Genomic DNA, 21113 nt, shown 5'->3' on the forward strand with positions numbered 1-21113 from the left:
TGGTTGCTTTGACTCCAAAACAACCACAGGATCAACACACCCTGGAGTCCCATTTTGTTGATATTCAGGAAGCTGGGGTATTAAACAGTCACTTAATATCAACCTGCCTTGAAAGAAAAACAGCAACACCTTCATCCCCAACTTAACTACCGATGCAATGTCATTACCTCCAGGAAGCCATCAGAGCAGGCAGGCAGGGTTTTGTCTTCTTTCTTCATGAACTAAGCATAACCGGTGACAGACAAAAAAGGTCACATTAGGACAGAAATGTGCTGGGAATGGACATGGTCAAAATACATTGTATATAGGTTCAAAAACGAAAAGAAGAGCCAGGCATGGTGGCTTATGCCTGTAATCCTAGCACCTGGGGAGGCAGGAGCAAGTGGATCTCTGTGAGTTCAAGGCCAGCCTGGTCTATACAAGGAGTACTAGGCTAGCCAACTCTAGTGAGATCCTGTATCAAATTAAATAAAATAGATATTGTTAAAAATAGTACATATGTCTGTGACTTTGAGCCCATCCTGGTCTACAGAACAAGTTCCAAGACAGCCAGTCTCAAAACCTGCACAGAAAACAAACAAACAAGCAAACAAAAACAAAGGAAGAAAGAAAGAAGGAAAGGGAGCCAGGTGTGGTGACACACACCTTTAACCCCAGCACTCACAAGGCAGAGGCAGAGGCAGAGGCAGAGGCAGGCAAATCTCTGTGAGTTCAAGGCTAGCTTGGTCTACAAAAAGTTCTAGGACAGCAAGGGCTATTACACAGAGAAACCCTGTCTGGAAAAACCAAAAAGAAAACAAACAAAAAACAGTGGCTATGAAAACTGCCCAAACCAGACAGTGGTGACACATATTTTAATCCCAGCACTCCTGAGGCAGAGGCAGGTGGATCTGAGTTTGAGGCTAGTTAGGTCTGCAGAGTGAGTTCCAGGATAACCAGGGCTATACAGCAAAATAGTGTCTCTCTCTCTCTCTCTCTCTCTCTCTCTCTCACACACACACACACACACACACACACACACACACACACACACACACAAACACAGAAGCTAGTCTTCCAGAGGACCCAGGTTCAAGTCACAGCACCCACGTGGGGGCTCAAAATCATCTGCAATTCAGGTTCCAGACATGTGACATCCTTGTCTGGCCCATGTGGGAACTGCAGGCACAGGCGTGTGCACACACACAGATATATACACATCTTTAATTCAAGCCCTCAGGAGGCAGACGTAGCCAGATCTCTGTGAATTCAAAGTCAGGCTGGTCTACAGAGCGAGTCCAGGACAGCCAAGGATACAACATAAAGAAACCTTACTCAAAAAATCTAAACAGAAAAACAAACAAGAAGTATCCAGATAGCGCACACCACTTTACAAAAGGAAGTAAATTAGTACTTATCAGGAGAGACACGGTCAGAGAGAAACCACGCAGGTCTCATTCTACAACGGCTGTGCTGACTAATGGAGGAAATGCAGCGAGTGCAGTAACAACCCTAAACTTGAGGTGGGTACACCACGTCTTATGGAAACTGTCTCAAAGCTGGCGCACGCCTGTAATCCCAGCATGTGGGAAGCAGAGGCAGGTGGATCTCTGTGAATTCGAGGCCAGCCTGGCCTACAATGTTTATCCAGGACAGCCAGGGCTACAAAGAGAATCCCTGCCTCAAAAAACAAAACAAAAACAAAAAAACCAAAAAAACCTCAAAAAACAAAACAAAACAAAAACTGAAGAACAAGAAAATATACTTAAAAAAAAAAAAAAGAAAATATACTTAAGCTGATAGAATTATCATGAATGAACTGGGCATAGTGGTTGCACACCTTTAACACTACCACTTACTAGGCAGACACAGGTGGATCTCTGTGATTTCGAGGACAGCCAGGGCTACACACAGAGAAACCCTGTCTCGAAAAAAACAAACAAACAAAATAGACATATATATTTATAAAAGAATTATCATGAGTGATAAAAGCAAATTTTTCCAAAAGAAAAACACCTTACCCTGGTTTTGGCATAACTGAGCATTTCCTGTGTGGTTTCATAGGTTATCCACTGGGCCTTGAGGCAGAAATTCACCACAAAGTCATCGTCCTATTTCAAAAATACCAGGCAAAATCCAGTTAATAATATTGAATAGCACATCAGCCCCCAAATTCCAGATGGTGACTGGGAAAGCTCACCTGGATTTTGCATAGATTTTCTTTGGCTTCATCTACCACTTGCTGCCATTTGGCTTGCTCACTGTTGTCCGAGGAAATCAGAGCCAATTTCTCCAATATATCATTTGATTTGACCTTGTAAACAAGCTATAACACAAACAGGCTACATCCAGTGCCATAAAGCATAGTATCTGAGCATGATGTTGTCTTGGCAAGCTAAGGAAAACAAACTCCAGAGAAGAGGAGCATTCTCCTGTGGCTTAGGACTTGGGAGGCAAAGACAGGGCATCTCTGTCTATAGAAAAAGCTCCAGGCCAGCCAGGGCTGGATAGTAAAACCTTCTCTCAAAATAAATAAATAGAAGGAAGGAAGGAAAGAGAAGGAAAAAAGGCCACTCTTACCCATTTGGAAATAAACCCAGATTATTAAGGATTATAAAGGCCACTTTAAAAAACTGAATCCTTAATAAACATGTGGAGAAGCGCTCAAAGAGCTTTATTCAAGCTAAGACATGCATCCAATCTAATTAACTGCCCAGTGATGGGTAAGTAAACCAGCAAAAAATATTCTATACACAATTGAAGATTAATGAGCCTTAGAGAAGAAGCCATTTTTGTCACTGACAACAACATGGACCAACCTGTAGGATGTCATGCTGAGTGACACAAGCCAGCCACAGAGGGATGCACATAGCCCACGCCAACAGAACGCACAGGAGCAAGGCAGAGATGCCGCTTACAGGTGGAGGGGTTAGAGGGAGCAGAGGAGGGCATTTATCCAAGGGAGGAGACTTCAGTGAGCAGAGGCAGAGTAGGTTTCAGAGACCTACTACGCATGAGATAACGAGCATCAAAATTGTGTCGTTCCTATTGCTACAAGAATAGTTGCTATTTTTATCACCATTTTTTGTTTTGATATAGTCTCTTCAGTGATCTTTCTCCAGCTCACTATGTCAACCAGGTTGGCCGGAAACTGACAAAGTCCTGTCTAACTCTGCCTCTCCCAGTGCTGACATTAAAGGTTAAAGGCTTGGGCCACAGGGCCCTGGGCCTATTCAGAGCCTCTGAAGCTGGAGTTACAGATGATTGTCAGCCACCATGTGTGTGCTGGGATTTGAACCCTGGCCCTCTGCAAGAACAAGTTCTCTTAACCGCCAAGCCATCTCTCCAGCCCCTAGACCTCTTGTTTTAATTAATTCAAAGAAGAATTTGGTGGCTATGACCCAGATGCACAGCAGAGCGTGCCAGGCGCCCGTGTTTCATCCTTCTGCAACTCCTCAGCCTCTGGCGCACTAAGAAACGGCTGCCCAGGAACAACTGAACAAACGGACGCTTACCTCAGTATCCAGTCCGAACTGAATGGCAAAGCTCTCTGCTTCAGCAAATCTATGCTTGTGAAGTAACCGGCTCAATCTAAAGAGTTGGAGAAGAAATGTCACCAGGTGTCTATTCATCAGGTAGCTTAAGTTTCCCACTGAAGGGTAAGTAAGGCTTTAAAAAAAAAAGAGAGAAGTTACCTGTTTTCTGGTAACACCTCTGTAAGGTACCTAAGTACTAAATCAGACACGGAGTCTTCAGATAGACTGGGGAAAAAAAATCAGAGTGAGTGCTCCAGCTGTGCAGTATTTGTGAGTAAATTCTAATTGAGCTGCTATGTAATGAATTATCTGATAAAACAAAGCACGACCTACTCAGGATCACTTTTGGGAATTCCTTCCAGAAGATATATAGTATCCTATAAAAATAACAAAACATGATTAAAATGCAAGTATCAAAGCCACCCAGGCATGTTATAATTATTACAATAAACAAGTGGTTCAGGCAAGAGCTATCCACCGGTGGACTCTTAAAGTTACAGGGAATAACTGAGGAAAACGATTTTCTCCTGGTCTGGAAGCCATGCCACAGAAACTTGCTAATGAGAACAGAAGGTCTGATGGCAGAGAGACCTGGAGAGGCTGTCTTAAGTAAGTGACAGTACCTGATGTCACCATCACAGGACAAGCAGGTAGGATAAGCACCTCAACTTGCTGCACATGGGACACGTGATCCATGTAGCTTTTTGCCAAAAACAACAACAAACAAACAAACAAACAAAAACTTACAATAACTGAATCAAAATGGAAAAAGCAGAAAAATCCACAGAGGCATATCCTACAATAGGCTGGAGACTCTGTAAAACTGTTTTTCTGTTTTTTGTTTTGTTTTGTTGGTTTTTTGAGACAGGGTTTCTCTTGTAGTCCTGGACTCACTTTGTAGACCAGGCTGGCCTTGAACTCATAAGAGATCTGCCTGCCTCTGCTTCCCGAGTGCTGGCATTACAGGTGTGCACACCACGACCCGGGCACAATTTTTTTTTTAAATAAAAAAGCCAAATAGCAGCTGAAGTTTATCTTCATTTCTGTGAAGACTGGCCTGGTCCCCCGAGTGTCTGCTAGTAACGAACACAGGCTGAGGCAGAGATCAAGCCAGACATCGCACTAAGTTCCACTCACACTTTTCTTCCTCATAAAAATGTAGTTTAAACCGTGCATAAACATACCGTGCTAATTCCTGTTTGAACTAAAGAAGAAACACTAGATACTTCCAAGGAATACAGTATTTCCATCGTAGGTAGAGAATAAATGATGAGGTTTCTCTTCTGCGAGAGATGAGAACAGTTCAGTAAGCTATTATCAGCACCAGTCAGCCCCTTCCTGTTAGGACATCCATTAAAACATCCTGTACAAAGCTTAACACAAAAGACCACAACCCTCTCTTACCACGTAAGCAGACCTGCCACTGTGATTGCTTAAATGCTCCACACATTGTGTTCTTTAAAAAGCAAACCAAAAGGAAGCAACGCCCCTACCACCTGCCCATCCGATGGGCCCTGCACAGAAATGCCTCACGCTTGACTGTGCAGTGCGACATCTTCACAGCCATCAGCCTGTCAACGCCTTGTGGTCTGCCCTCACCCCTTCTTTCTATTCTCTTTTCTTTTCTCCCTTCTCAGCCCTTTCCTTTCCTTCTTTTTCAGCACTGGAGGCTAAACTCAGTGCCTTGCACACACTCCCCTTTTATTTCTAGCCCTTGGGGCATAGGGACTTGCTGGACACCCGGGTTAGCCTTGAACTCGTGACCTTGCTGACGCAGCCTCCTGAATGCTAGAACTACAGGTGCGAGATAGCACTCGTAGCTCAAATCAGTTCTTACAATATTTTTTTCCCAGAGACAGGGCTTCTCTGTGCAGCCTTGCCCGTCCTGGGACCAGCTCTGTGGACCAGGCTGCCCTCTGCCTCCTGAGTGCCACCGCTGCCTGGCTTATAATGCTTTTTGATTCCTAGAATATTCTATTTGAAATAAAGAGCCCAGATTGTCACCCATTCTTTGAAATCTGGAATCCAACTCTGCCGACTGTTTCTGATTTGCTGCAGACTATTTGAAGTGCTCCTATCTGGCATGCTGCGAGCATGTCCTTTCCCTCTGTAACCCAGGCGACCTTCAACTGTGGGCATGCTGCTTCAGCCTGCAGAGCAGCTAGGAATACAGGCCTGGCCCATCAGAACTGGCTAGTGATTGTGATTTCCAATTCATAAGATGGACAAGTAGAAAATAGAGCCTCCCGGTACCTTTTCCTTTGTTGTAGCTGTCAGGGCGACTAATTTGAGGTTTGTAATCCCTTGCCTAAAAGAGAAGAGAAACTGATGTTTAAAACCTTTGCACGCCTTTAATCCCAGCACTTGGGAGACAGAGGCAGGAAGATCTCTTCATTTGAGGCCAGCCTGGTCTACAGAGCAAGTTCCAAAACAGCCAAAGCTACACAGAGAAAACCTATCTCAAAAAAACAAAAATAAAAATAAAGGCTTTGCAGGCTGATAAGTATAAGGTACTGTAAAATGCTATTCTCACAGAAAGGTTAAAATGCACTCAGAGAAAACTGTGGATCTGCTTTCACATGTGCACATCCCAGGTCATGATGTGGAAGTGCATATTACCTAATGAATGGGTGCTTCCTCTGCCAGACTGTCTCAGACGGGGTTTCAAACACAAAACATAATAAATGATCTGAATAAACCAGCCAGGAACATCGGTGCTACAGAGATCACTCCTAGCTAGACTCCCAACATACCAGGAAACTGATGAGGGAGAATCGGCCTCTGTCGTGAGAAGAAACTGCTCTATGGGAAGAGAAGGCCAGTTCCACACAGGAGTGAGAGTGTAAGCATCCCACAAGCTCAGCACATTCTACGGGAGAGACACTTGTTTAGATGTCTTTATGATTTCAAAGTTAAACTCCAAGCTTTATGTCTTGATGCACACACTGCAATGAAGCACAGCACACTGAATAATCCACCCCAGCTAATGGCCTTGTCTAACTTGTTTTTTCTTCTTCTTCTTCTTTTTTTTTTTTTTTTGGTTTTTTGAGACAGGGTTTCTCTGTGTAGCCTTGGCTGTCCTGGACTCACTCTGTAGACCAGGCTGGCCTCGAACTCACAGCAATCCACCTGCCTCTGCCTCCGGAGTGCTGGGATTAAAGGAATGCGCCACCATGCCCGGCTGTCTGACATTTTTATTAACAGACATAGGATCAGGGTGGATGGTGTAGCTCAGTGGTGGAACACTTGCGTGGAATTAATGAGGCTGTGAGCTGACTCTCTAGCACAAGGCTTAACAAACAAAAAAACGATCATAGTAAATGAAAACACTGAAGAAGTATCAGAAACATACCTCCGTATCAAGCACAAAAAGCAGGTTATCAATCAGTTGAAATGACTTCGCTCCTGAAAGAGTAAGGGAGACATCTAAGGGTTTTATTTCACTACCACACAGGCCCCTGGTCCAACTGTAAATTAGTGTCTTCCTGAAAGGGCTGAACTATGTTTAAATGAAGTTTCTTTTTCATATACTCCTGTCTTAATTTTGGCTTTTGTTATTGTTGCTCTTGTTTCAAGGTAGCCAATAAAATACAAAGCCTCTCCAAAGGTAGTAATTGAACATGTCACAAACGGGGGTGGAGAGTCACCAAATGAATCTGCCTTGACTCACTGTGGGGTAACAAAGTGGCCTGTGCTTCGAAAAGTAGCTTATACCTGTACTCCCAGCATTATGGAAACTCACACAGGAGAAATGCCTCAAATTTGAGGTAGGTCTGGGCTACATAGTGAGTTTCAGGTCAGCCTAGACTATAGTAAGAGCCCATCTCAAATAAATGAATAAATAAGTAGATAGATAGATAGATCAGGGTGGACAAGATGGCTCAGTGTAGAAAGCACTGCCCCCCCCCCACCCCAGAACCTGAGCTCGGTCCCCAGGGCCCGCATAGTGAAAGGAGAACCAATCCCCAGGCCGCAGCTCACCTCCACAAGCACATACCAAATTTGTACACGTAACATACAAACTAAAAAAAAAATGTATTTAAAAAAAAAAAAAGAAAGAAAGAAAAATGGGGCAGAGCACCCACAAGATGGTTCAGCGGTAAAGGGCTACTGCCACCAAGTCTCAGCAACCTGAGACCAATCCTTAGGACCTACACAGAGGAAAGAGGAAAAGTCCTACAAGTTTGTCCTCTGACCTCCACACACAAACACAGACACAGCACGCCGTCCCGGGCAGCCCCAGCCTGTATGCTTGGGCTACTAGCAAATTGGAGTCCAGCCTGGGCACCCTTGAGAATGGTGACAGAAAGTGGCGGCGGTGGCTTATCTTCACCTTTAATGATCTCTGTATCCACGAAGTTCTTAAGGGACATTTCTTTCTTGGTAGGATCTGGTTCCCACTTTGAGAATGCACAACCCCCAGTCCCCTGGAAAAGTGAAAACAGTGTGCCAGTTGGAAAGCTTAAACCCAACTGGTCCAGGAATTACACAAAGCAGATGCACATAAGCTGTACAGATTCTGAGCTGGAGCACATGGTATCCACCGGAGAGTGAACCCTCAAGGCTCTGCTAAAGCTAAGCAAGCACTCTTCTAAGCTATGGCCCCAGCCACTTTGCTTTTTTAAAAAATATTTATTGAATATTATGTATACAGTGTTTTGCCTGCATGTACACCTGCAGGCCAGAAGAGGACATTAAATCACAATACATTACAGATGGTTGTGAGCCACCATGTGGTTGCTGGGAGTTGAACTCAGGACCTCTGGAAGAGCAGTCTGTGCTCTTAACCTTGGGCCATCTCTCCAGCCCGTGCCCCATACACTTTTATCTTCAGTCAGTGTCTTGCTAAGTAGCGCAGGCTGGCCTCAAGCTTAAGCTCCTGCCGTGTGAGCCGCCTAAGCAGACTCGTCTGTAGGCTTACCAGCTTGGGCCTTAACACCTGCCTTCAAAAGCTTTTACCTTATCTTCTCTCTTAGCCTAATAACAGACTGGAGGGACTAAAAAGATGCCTCAGTGGCTAAGAGAGCTTGCTGTTCCTCCAGAGGACCTGAGTTTGTTAGCATCCACTATTAGTGTTCCACAGTTGCCTGCATCTCAACTCCAAGGGATCTGACACCCTCTTAGGGCTTCTGCCACCACTCAAACCCATTGCACGCTCTCTCTCTCTCTCTCTCTCTCTCTCTCTCTCTCTCTCTCTCTCACTCACACACACACACACACACACACACACACACACACACACACACACACACACACACACACACACACACACAGAGCAGACTGGGGGATGGGAGAGATGGCTCATAGGTTAAGGACACTGACTGCTCCTCCAGAGGTCCTGAGTTCAATTCCCAGCAACCACATGGTGGTTCACAACCATCTGTAATGAGATCTGATGCCCTCTTCTGGCCTGCAGGTGTACATGCAATGCAGGCAGGGCACTGTATATATAATAATAAATAAATCTTAAAATAAAATAAATGAAGAGCAGACTGGGAAGAACAGTGAGGTGTTCATATTCATTGTGAGCACTTGAATACTTGAGTACACATTCTCAAACATCTCACCCTAAAGAAAAAGAGAAAAAAAAAAATCTGGGCCTGGTGGTGCATGCCTTTAATCCCAGTGAAGGGAAGGCAGAGGCAGGAGGATCTCCCAATAGACCTTGTGTGGTGACTCTGATTGTACAGTAGCAATCCTTAAACAATGTAAGTGCTACAATGGTCAGATCTGAGTCTGAGATTAACGTTTAGAAGCATGGCCACAGCACTGCTGTCACTATGGAGCCTTTTGGTTTCTTTTTCTGTTGTTTCTAAGCTGAAAGAAATTTGGAAACATGGCTGGGCGAAGAAACAAGACCCTGCCTGACCAAAACAAAATTGCTGGCACAGTGTGCTCACCTTTAATCTCAGCACAAGGGAGGCAGATGCAGGAGGATCTCTATGCTCAAGGCCAACAAGGGTCAGTGAAACCTTGACTCAAAAAAGGAAAGAGATGAAAATTTTGGGGAAATAAACAGCTGATGATCTTCTAATACAGAAAACTTTATTTAATTTTATGATAATAATTTTATAATTTTCCTTTCCTCCCATTTTTTTGAGACAAGGTGATGCGTTGGGCTTTTTGTTTGTTTGTTTGTTTGTATGTTTGTTTGAGATAGACCTGGCTGTCCTGGACTCTGAAGACCAGGCTAGCCTTGAACTCACAGAGATCCACCGGCCTCTGCCTCCCAAGTGCTGGGATTAAAGGTGTGTGCCACCACCACAACCCCCCCCCCCCCCCGCAGCTGGCTTGTTCTTTTTATTTATATTTATGATTTATGTGAGTGTGTATGCACATGTGTGTGTCTGCAGGTGCCCAGGGACCACAAGACAGCACTGGATCCCCTGGAGCTGAGTTCCAGGCATTTGTGAGCCTTACAACTTAGGTGCTGGGAACCTCAAGAGCAGCCAGGGCTCTTCACCACTGAGCCTCCAGCCCTGATTTCCCTGTTCTTGTCACATTACAAATTAATTTGTACCCTTAACTAAAAAGAAACATTTTAGACAAAAACAGAATTTATAAAAAGCATTACCCCAATTATCACAGGAGTTTCACTTGCAAGTTCTCCAGCCACAAGATTGAGACAACCAAGACCATGGTAATTTTCAGTGGAAATAAAACCACATTTAAATTGGCTTTGTAACTGCAAAATCAAAAGAAAAAAATTAGAATGCATACATATACACAGGTGTTGGCTCTGTTTCTTAACAATTAAACTTTATTATACAACCCAACTGGCTTACACAAGAAGGAAAAAAGGTTAAAGGGACAAAAGAGTGAACCTTCCGGTATCTGTTCCACGGGACGGGTCCTTAGGTGTCTCTCTGGCCCGCGTGCTGGTCCAGCCTGTTCGCTGCTCTACAAGCACTCCAGCCCGGGCTGAACCTGTTGTGCTCTCCTCCCCACCTGCCTGAGTCACGTGGGAAGGGCGGTCTCCTCCAACTCTAACCTAACCCTAACCATGAATTGAGGGTCAACTAGAAAAACAATAGCCCAGGTGGGGTTCCCAGGTCTGCTTCCTGAATTCCAGGCCCAGGATGGCTCCACTCAGTCTGTCACAAGGTATTCATGGGGTGCCCCAAGGGTAAAGCCCGCCAAGACTGCTTCCACCTGTGACAAAGCTTAATCTTTCCCACACACAAGATTTCTTTTCCAGTCCTGGCTGCCCTGGACTCATTTTGTAGACCAGGCTGGCCTCGAATTCACATTGACTCACCTGCCTCTGCCTCCCAAATGCTGGGATTAAAGGTGTGCGCCACCATGCCTGGCTAGTTAGTAAAAGTTTTAAAAAGGCAATATGATTTTTTTTCTTACCTTCCTGGCTGAATCCAAGTCTGCGTTCTCAATTGCTTCATTAAAAAAAAAAAAAAAAAAAAGTCATGTAAACATATCAATCTACAGGTTCATATAGACTTAAAATAAAACTGGACCTGTTTTGAGTTAAAGGGAGACTATAGCATCCTAAGGCAAAATACACAGGAGCAGTGAGTTAGCCTCTCTGAATACGAGTATTCTGTCAGCTCATACTGCAGACAAGGCTAGCTGCACAGGGCCTTATCTAGAGCCTCTACCCCACCCCACCACCCTGGTAGTCACCTGTAAAGTATTCACCGTTTCCCATCCAGGCTCTTTCACCTGTCTAGATGCTGCATTAACTGTAAGAAATGAGCCAGGCATGACGGCACATGCTTTTAATCCCAGCACTCTAGAGGCAGAGGCAGGAGGATCTCTTTGAGTTTGAGGCTAGCCTGGACTACAAAGAGAGTCTAAGACAGTCAAGGCTATACAGAGAAACCCTGTCTCAAAAAAACAAAATAATAAAACAGAAAACAAACAAATGATGTATCTTAAATGTTTTTCTGTTGGTTGGAGACAAGATCTCTCTGGGTAGCCCAGGCTGGCCGAGGACTAAGTAGACCAGAGATACTCCTGCCTCTCAGAACTGGGACTAAAGACCACCACCCCAATCAAAAATGATTTATCTTGAAACCTAATTATGCTGGGCGTGGTGGCACCTGCCTTTAATCCCAGCAATCCAGGAGGCAGAGGCAGGTGGATAGCTGTGAGTTCAAGACCAGCCTGGCCTACAAAGCAAGTCCAGGACAGCCAGGACTGCAAAAGAAATCCTGTCTCGAAAAACCAAAAACCAACCAACCAAACAAACAAAAAGCACCTAATCATAAACATAGGACCTAATAGGACCTAACATGCATCTAGCATGCAGTAGATGTTAGTAAAGTTTGTTGAAACAAATTCCTCAGTTTTGCTTGGCTCAGTGAGACTTACAGTCCACACACTGAATTACCACTGCTCGCTCCTCAGCGTTACTGAGTGTTGCTGTATATGGTATATGCATGGCAGGGTAGGGGTGTATGTACCCTTGCAGCACATGCAGAGGACAGATCAAGATTTTGGTTGTCTACCTCTTTTGTTTTGCTCTCTGCCTTATTGCCTTGAGACAGTATCTCTCACTGAACAGGAAACTCACTGTCTTAGCTGTGCTGGCTGGCCAGCCAACACTGAGGATGCAGCCCCAGTGCTGGCATTAGAGGCAGATGCTAGCTACGCCATCTCTTTACACAGGTGCTGGGGATTTGAACTCATGTTCTCATGCCTGCAAAGCAAGTGCTCTTAACTGTTGGCTCTGTTTCTTAACAATTAAACTTTATTATACAACCCAACTAGCTTACCCAAGAAGGAAAAAAGGTTAAAGGGACAAAAGAGTGAACATTCCGTTATCCGTTCCACGGGACGGGTCCTTAGGTGTCTCTCTGGCCCGAGTGCTGGTCCAGCCTGTTCGCTGCTCTACAAGCACTCCAGCCCGGGCTGAACCTGTTGTGCTCTCCTCCCCACCTGCCTGAGTCACCTGGGAAGGGCGGTCTCCTTCTCCAACTCTAACCTAACCCTAACAGTGAGTTGAGGGTCAACTAGAAAAACAATAGCCCAGGTGGGGTTCCCAGGTCTGCTTCCTGAATTCCAGGCCCAGGATAGCTCCACTCATTCTGTCACAAGGTATTCATGGGGTGCCCCAAGGGTAAAGCCCGCCAAGACTGCTTCCACCTGTGACAAAGCTTAATCTTTCCCACACATTCCCCCTTCTCTTTAAAAAAAAAAATTAAGAACTATATACACACATACATATATACATAATCATCAGGTATCAAGTACATAACCAAGTCCTTTTATACTTGTTAACCTGAAAGTATTCCACTATCTTACCAAAGAGAGTCCTTTTCTTTTATGAGAAATTGCAATTATCAATCTATAAATGTGTTTTTAATTTTTAAACTAAAGCTTCTATTAACACTGTGGCTATCTAGTCTTCAATCCCATCAGAGACTCAAGAAGGAAAATCTATCTAATAAAGGAAGTGCTGGCTGGCAACTTCCAAGTTGCATAGGACAGAGAGAGCAGACCGCCTGGATAGTCACCGGATTCTCTCCTTTATTGGGGCAATCAGTCTTTAGCCTTATCGGTCTAAAGCATCCAACAAACTGCTTTTTGAAGCAGGAAATCCGACGGTCTGGTCCATCTAGTCTCTTCAAAGCTGGACAGTCAACTTTCCAGCATCACTGTTGATCATTGCAGACAGTCAGCCTGTCATCAGCAGTAGAGATAAGAGCAGTAGCAGAGCAGTTTTTCCGTCTAGTGACCATTCTGTCACCAGCGTCTCTTGAAGCCCCCATCTTCAATGATGCAAATGGAGAGGTGGCCAGGAGCGGATGTCTCTCTTTGTCAGGAAAGCCCTCATCATTAAATGCCATATTCTGTGGATCTCTGAAGAGTTTGAAGAGCAAATCTATCTATTTTTACAGTTATCAATCTATTCTTTTGAAGACATATACAAGGAATTAAGCAAACTTGCTCTATAACAAAGTAAGTTAGTATCTAGTAGGATTTCTACATAACTAAATACCAACTTTTATCCCCGATCTTCCGGAACAGTTTTTCATAAGACATTAGTGGTACATGAATAATACATTAAATAAATATTGAACAAAATGAACTTAAGTTTCTAACATACAATATATAATATTTTGTCAACATATAACATACAATACATAAGGCAAAAATGAATGACAATATACAATTTAAGTTCTAATCAATGTGAAGCAAAAGTTGAAGTCTAAATTTCTATCAATCAAAAGTCTTAAATTTTCATCAATCTACAATACCAATGTAGGATTTTTGAAGTTAATAGATTCAATAATCTACCTTTTATTCTACAAACCTGTATCCTCCCTTCCTTCCCCCCTTTTCCTTAATATTAGAAGGGATAGAAAGTAAGAGAGAAAGAAAGATAGAAGAAAGAAATCCCCAAATGAAACTTTTATGAATTGTAACTAACCCCCTTGGGCAAAAATGAGCATTGGTAACCCACCAAAAGCACCCATCCCACCTACTGGGAATGGGGGCGTCGTGTTCTCAAGATTACTTTATTTACCAGCTGAGCCATCCCACCAGCTCACCTTGCAATATTAGAAGTCAGTCACCTCCATCAGTGTGTTCATTCACTCCTTCAAAAGGCCACTTAGCAGTGAGATGTAGTTCAGTGGTAGAGCACTTACCTAGTATACACAATGCCCCAAGTCTGATCTTCAGTATTACAAAAAGCCACTTGTTACTGATGTGTCTTTTCTTCCCAGTTAAGCTATAAACCGTTAGAAGGCTGTAACCACTGCTATTTCTTCACATGCTACCATAGCCTTAGCAGAAGAGCTAAGCGCACCCTGACTACTTCAAAGCATACCCAGTGTCATAGAATGCAACTGAATTACGATTTCCTTAAAAAGTCACAAATCAATACGAAGATAATACATTACCTTGTTCAATTTGTGAAAGTTGCAGGTTTGTAATATAAAAAAATCCATTGTTTGTGAGAAGCAACATGTAATAGGTACCTGGTAAAATAAAATCATAACCAGTGTCTCTGAAAGTCAAGTGGATAGGAAATTGAAAGCAATATTGGGAGCCAATTCTAAAATCTCTCAACTAGGGCAGGTGAAATGGCTTAGCAGGTAAAGACACTGGCCTTGACAACCTGAGTTCATTCCTCTGACCCACGTAGTAAAGAGAGAACCACAGAGCTGGAGAGACGGCTCAGTGGTTAAGGAGCACTGCCTGTTCTTCCAGAGGACCCAAGTTCAAAACCCAGCACCCACATGGCAGCTGACAACTGTCTGTAACTCTAGAATCTGACACCCTCACACAAACATACATGCAGGCAAACCACCAATGCACATAAAATAAAATTTAATAATAATAAAAATAATAAAAGTCATAGAGAGAGAGAACCAAGTCCCACAAATCCTCTGACTCCAACAAGTAAGCAAGAATGTGGTCCTCGGCATATACACACAAAACAAATGTATGTAGTTTAACACACACACACACACACACACACACACACTTTTTACATGCTAAATCCACAAAAATACTTTAAATGAATGTAATGTCATAATAAAGAAAATTTGTATTTGAGTGAAAAAGCTGAGATGAAACTGTTTCTTGGAGCCGGGTGATGGTGGCCCACGCCTTTAATCCCAGCACTTGGGAGGTAGAATTAGATGGATCTTTGTGAGTTTGAAGCCAGCCTGGTCTATAAAGCAAGTTCCAAGAGAGAAGCTACACAGAGAAACCCTGTCTTGGGGGGGGGGGGGGCGAAGGTTCTTGGCATTATTTCCACCTAGAGTTCCAGTTCATTGAGGGCCTGCAGAGTTAAGACCCTGTCTCAAAAAGAAAACAAACAAAAACCAAAAACTATTTGTTATATTAATTGTATTTACAGAAAATTTACCATGATTTAGACAGCACAGCAATGATTTTTTTTTTTCTTTCGATTTTTCGAGACAGGGTTTCTCTGTAGCCTTGGCTGTCCTGGACTCACTTTGTAGACCAGGCTGGCCTCGAACTCAGAGGTGCACCTGCCCCTGCCTCCCAAGCACTGGAATTAAAGACGTGCGCCACCATGCCAGGCTGCAATGAATTTATGATGTTAATTAAACATAAATGTGAATACTTGATTGAGTATCCATCAAAAACAATGCAAAAAATGTCAAAGAAACTTACCTTCATTTGAACCATCTTTCTCAATAATGAGATTCTGGTAAGTATGCTGATACTTGTCACTAGCTCGCTCCACAAAAGCCTAATTGCAAACGAATTTCAAATAGAAAGAGTCAAGTGAGACAGGTAAGAGCAAGTGAGTGCTGCGCTGTTTCAACTCTGCTCACAGACTAACATCAGCACAACAGACCACACACTAAACCTGTAGTTCTAACCCTTCCCAGTGTTGTGGCTCTCTCGCATGGTTCCTCACAGTGCGGTAAGCCCCAACCACGTAAGTATTGTTGGTTCTTCATAACCGTAAGCCTCCTACTGCTAGGAATTGTCATGTAAATATCTAACACACAGGAAATCTGATACGCAACACCTGTGGGGTTGAGACCCGCAGGTTGAGAACTGCTGTACCCGAACACTTCACCTTGAAATGGAAAACTGTGGACCAGAGTACCCAGTATCTTCAGACCTTCATTTTTCTTTATTTTTTATTTATTTAATTTTTTAAAAGATTTATTATTATGCATACAGTGTTGTGCCTGCATGTACACCTGTAGGCCAGAAGAGGGCATCTGATCACAGTTTAGATGGTTGTGAGCCACCATGTGGTTGCTGGGAATTGAACTCAGGACCTCTGGAAGAGCAGTCAGTGCTCTTAACCTCTGAGCCATCTCTCCAGGCCAAGACCTTCATTTTTCAATTTACTTCATATGTTTCTCCAGTCCAATTCTTTTTTTTTTTTTTTAATTTTCTTTTGTTTTTGTGAGACAGGGTCTCTCTGTGTAGCCCTGGCTGTCCTGGACTCACTTTGTAGACCAGGCTGGCCTTGAACTCACAGAGATCTGTCTGCTGCTGTCTCCTGAGTGCTGGGATTACAGGCCTGGCCATGGCACCCAGCTCTCTTAAATTTAACATAACAATTTTTATTTTCACTTTAAAATGCAGGTTAAGCGACGGCTTGCTGGAGTTACTGTCTAAGAGTGTTGGGGGAAAGTGGAAACACATCCCTTACTTTGGTGAACAGGGTTTGTTTTGATGTGACGTAGATAAGGTGTAAGTTGCCACTTCTCTCCCCGACCAAAAGGAACTTTCCTTCTTGACACAGGCCAACCACGTCCACGTCAGTATCTGAAAAGGGCAAGTCAACATTACAAGCAACTTTCAACAATCCTTAATTTCAATTCGAGAAGTGCAAATTTTCACACCAAAAGGTCAATAGTGTTTACCAATCTATGCGCCACAGTGTGGGGTACGCCTAGAATACCAACATGTGAGAGGCAGAGGCAGGGACAGGGCTTCTCTGTGTAGCCCTGTAACTCCTTCTGCAGACCAGGCTGGCCTCAAACTCGGAGACTCACCTGCCTCCGCCTCCCCAGTGCTGCTATTAATGGCATAGGAAGGACCACAAGTATAAGGACAGCCTGGGTTAAATAAAATGAGCTTGTCAAAACAAACAAACAAACAAAACCCAACAGCAGCAACAAAACAGTAAGACAGGAAAATCTTTCAAAACATTTTCACTTAATTTCAGCACACTCAATGACCCATCAGAAGTCATTCTTTAAGATTTTTAGAAATCATTTTAATTTGTATTTTTAAGAGACAGGCATGGTGGTGCACACCTGTAATCCCAGCATGCACGGAGGCAGAGGCAGGCCAATCTCTGTGGGTTTGAAGCCAGCCTGGTCTACAAGGTGAGCCCAGGACAGCCAAGACTACACAGAGAAACTCTGTCTTGAGAAACAAAACAAGAGTCAGGCAGTGGTGGCGCACGCCTTTAATCCCAGCACTCGGGAGGCAGAGGCAGGCGGATCGCTGTGAGCTCAAGGTCAGCCTGGTCTACAAAGATAGTTCAGGACAGCCAAGGCTACACAGAGAAACCCTGTCTCGAAAAACCAAAAAGAAGAAGAGGAAGAGGAGGAAGAGGAAGAAGAGGAGGAATAAGAGGAGGAGAAAATTTATTATGATCTTTGAGCTGAACCTGGTGGTGCACACCTTTAATCCCAGCACTCAGGAGGTAGAGGCAGGCAGATCTCTGTGAGTTTGAGGCCAGCTAGGACTAGAGTTCCTAGACAGAGAGAGCTACACAGAGAAACCTTGGGGGAGGGGGATTGTGACTCTTTTTGTTTTATTTTATGTATGTTTGCCTAAAGTTTATGGCTGTGCCCATGGAGGCCAAAAGAGCGCATCAGACCGCTGGGCCTGCAGGTATGAGCCTCCATAAAAGTGAAGCAAGCGAACCGCCCCAGGAACTCTGCAGGAGCAGCCAGGGCTCTTGGTGGTTGAGCTGTCGCTCCAGCTGTTTTTAAACACAGGGTATTAGATACAGCCAAGGCTGACTTTGGAACTTGGTATGTAGTCTAGGCTAGCCTTTCACTCCCATTTCTCCACCTCAGCCTCCACGGTGCTGGGACTTCACACCATACCCCAATTCATTGCTACATCCATGCTACACAAAGAATTACTCCACAACACCTTCTAAAAGATTATTACAGTGTGATATATCCTAGGATAAGGAACTCGGCAGCCCATCTTCTCCACCTGCACGAACCTAAAACATGTAGATTAGGAACTTGAAAACACATGGGTTCAAACGTGAGGTTTCAAATACAAAAGCAGGAGGACAGGTCACTTTTCCCACCCGTTTTCCCCACGCTGGTCTCGCCCTCATCACTCCACAGGAACGGAACGAGGACAGAGGGATGGGGCAGAGAGAGATCCCCGAATCTAACTTCTTCCTTATGTTCCTTCCTTGAGCATTGACTTCTAACAACCACCAGCCCCGCCTCTCAGGGCCCTAGCATTTATAGACCCTCTGAAAAGTTCCCAGAATTCCAAAGGTCACGCAACTATAGAAACTCTCTGCAGCTGACAAAACCACGCCTCTCCTAGCGCAGGAGGGAAATCATCATCAGCTGGGGCTGTCAGTCAGCGCAGCCCCAAATCCCCACACCTGGGATTAAAATGAAAACATTCTTAGACTATTTCTGTGTGTGGATTTTTTTCTTTTTTAAAAGATTGATTTATTTATTAGTTATACTGTATCCTGCCTGTATGTGAGCCGGCAGGCTAGAAGAGGGCACCAGATATTTATATCTGCATATTAGCCCAAGGGGCATGTCCAACGAAAGCCTTTACTTACCAGGAAACTGAGACAGAGGGGAGGACATTCTAGTGGGACTATAGATGAGAGAATCATGGGAGAATGGCAAAGTAGAAGGATCCAGAGGGTCCTAGAAGCCTACAAGTAGAACATCATGATAGGCAGATTTGGGCACAGGTGTCCCGCTCAAACTAAGGCACCAGCCAAGGACAATGCAGGTGGTAAACCTTAAACCCTTACCCAGATCTAGCCAATGGACAGAACACTCTCCACAGTAGAGTGGAGAGTGGGATATTACTTTCTTACATACTCTGGTGCCTCACCTTTGACCATGTCCCCTGGAGGGGGAGACCTGGTGGCACTCAGAGGAAGGACAGCAGGTTACCAAGAAGAGACTTGATACCCTATGAACATATACAGGGGGAGGTAATCCCCCTCAGGAACAGTCATAGGGGAGGGGAGTAAGGGGAAAATGGGAGGGAGGGAAGAATGGGAGGATACAAGGGATGGGATAACCATTGAGATGTAACAAGAATAAATTAATAAAGGAGAAAAAAAAAGAAAAAAAAAAAAGAAGAGGGCACCAGATCCCATTCTCATTACAGATGCTTGTGAGCCACTGTGTGCTTGCTGGGAGGTCCTTTGCAAGAGCAGGCAGTGCTCTTAACCTCTGAGCCATCTCTCCAGCCCCAGTTTCTGTGTTTTTTAAAGAAACCAAAATTCCAGAATTCTCAAAAATGTCACTACACACAACCACCACCCAAGTCTTGTAAACAATGGATTAAAGTAAGCACAGCCTTTAGAAATCATTAGTGATTTCACTGACTCTCAGAGTTCACTCTGTATTTCACTTACCAAATATAAGATACAACTGAAGTGATCTGCACGGACTGTCAAGCAGTATCACGGACTGGTCTGCAACAATTATGAATCCATCGCTTAAGCTGCATGCTTGTATCTTTGGATTCAGTGAGGCCTGTGGGAGGGGAAAGCATGACCAAAAGTAAAATAATTTCATATAAGCTTCATGAGCCTTAAGAGTATTATCATAATGCCAGGCGTGATGATGTACATTATATATAACTAGCAGCACTCGGTAGGCAGACAGGTAGATCTCTGTGAGTTGGAGGCCAGCCTGGTCTACATACTGAATTCCAGTATATCCAGGGCTACATAGTGAGGCCCTGTCTCAAAAACAACAACGGCAATAAAAAACAGCCAACCTAAAAAAAGTATTGTCATATACCTTACTTTAAAACATAAGCAGGGGGCTGGAGCAATAGCTCAGTGGTTAAGAATTGGCCGCTCTTCCAGAGGACCCAGGTTCAATTCCCAGCACCCACATGGCAGCTCACACCTATCTGTAGCTCTAGCTCTGGGAGACTCAACACCCTTACACATACGTGGAGAAACACACACACACACACACACACACACACACACACACACACAAATTCACATAAAATAAGAATAAATATTTTTTAAAAAACATAGGCAGACAGGACTTTTCTCTTTAGTTTGCCTATTTAGTTAGTCATCAAGTATTTGCATATTAGACTGGTACGATGGCGCACACCTTTAACCCCAGCACTCAGGAAGCAGAAGAAGGCAACGTGCTGTGAGTTCGAGGCCAGCCTGGTCTACAAAGTGAGTTCAGGACAGCCAAGGCTACACAGAGAAACCCTGTCTCAAAAAACAAACAAAAACCAAGTATTTGTATACTGTATGGCATACACTAAATTTGTGCAGGATCCTAAGTATGACGATAATCCTGAGTGGACAAGGAATAGCAAAGGTATTTGTTCAACCCCTTGTCTGCCAAGGAAGTGTTCATCTTTGGAAACACTGCTCCTAAGATGACGCGGGAGGAGCTTGGATGGTCTATATCTGAATGTGGATTCCAGGTCAGTATGAAATCACTACCTTCTCAGAGGAGATCTTCCCCAACAAGTCTACTTGGTACAACGCTGTCACGTTTTCTTTTCTTGAACCAACATTGAGGTATCCACTTCCGGTGTCATCACTGGTTAGCAGCTCAATATTGTCCCACATGCTTCTGAGACTGTCCTTCAGAGGACACTATCTTCCCTGGAAGAACACAAAAGGTTACAGGCCAAACTATTTTTGTGAATATAATCCAGTTCTTTGGGAAATGAAGTCTACCTCCAAGAATATAACCCTAAACTCAGGCCGGGTGTGGTGGTGCACGCTTTTATTCCCAGCACTTGGGAGGCAGAGGCAGGCGGATCAATGTGAGTTCAAGGCCAGCCTGGTCTACAAGCGAGTCCAGGACCGGCAAAGCTAACACGGAGAAACCCTGTCTCGAAAAACAAAAACAAACCCTAAACTCAGTACTTATAAATCAAAAACCTAACAGTGTCTCCGACGCTATC

At 44.0% G+C, this 21113-nt stretch overlaps 1 protein-coding gene across 2 annotated transcripts in view; it reads right to left on the reverse strand.

The window, feature by feature from the left end:
- The window catches only part of KNTC1 (kinetochore associated 1), a 90354-nt gene extending 69563 nt beyond the window's left edge, over positions 1-20791 (reverse strand). For both annotated transcript variants that reach the window (XM_084762645.1, XM_084762646.1), the window contains exons 1-18: positions 20644-20791; positions 19576-19696; positions 16630-16745; positions 15627-15705; positions 14381-14458; positions 10872-10906; positions 10090-10200; positions 7849-7942; positions 6868-6920; positions 6269-6384; positions 5769-5823; positions 4700-4798; positions 3849-3892; positions 3675-3740; positions 3495-3570; positions 2180-2305; positions 2001-2090; positions 168-221 (exon numbers count right to left, since the gene is read on the reverse strand). In XM_084762645.1, the coding sequence (XP_084618771.1) occupies positions 168-221; positions 2001-2090; positions 2180-2305; positions 3495-3570; positions 3675-3740; positions 3849-3892; positions 4700-4798; positions 5769-5823; positions 6269-6384; positions 6868-6920; positions 7849-7942; positions 10090-10200; positions 10872-10906; positions 14381-14458; positions 15627-15705; positions 16630-16745; positions 19576-19696; positions 20644-20772 (1542 nt within the window). In that variant the 5' untranslated portion in view covers positions 20773-20791. The remainder of the gene's footprint in view (positions 1-167; positions 222-2000; positions 2091-2179; positions 2306-3494; positions 3571-3674; positions 3741-3848; positions 3893-4699; positions 4799-5768; positions 5824-6268; positions 6385-6867; positions 6921-7848; positions 7943-10089; positions 10201-10871; positions 10907-14380; positions 14459-15626; positions 15706-16629; positions 16746-19575; positions 19697-20643) is intronic.
- Positions 20792-21113: the final 322 nt, after the last annotated feature.

The sequence above is a fragment of the Acomys minous genome (genome assembly GCF_964271855.1).
Source record: "Acomys minous genome assembly, chromosome: 16".
Lineage (NCBI taxonomy): Eukaryota > Metazoa > Chordata > Mammalia > Rodentia > Muridae > Acomys > Acomys minous.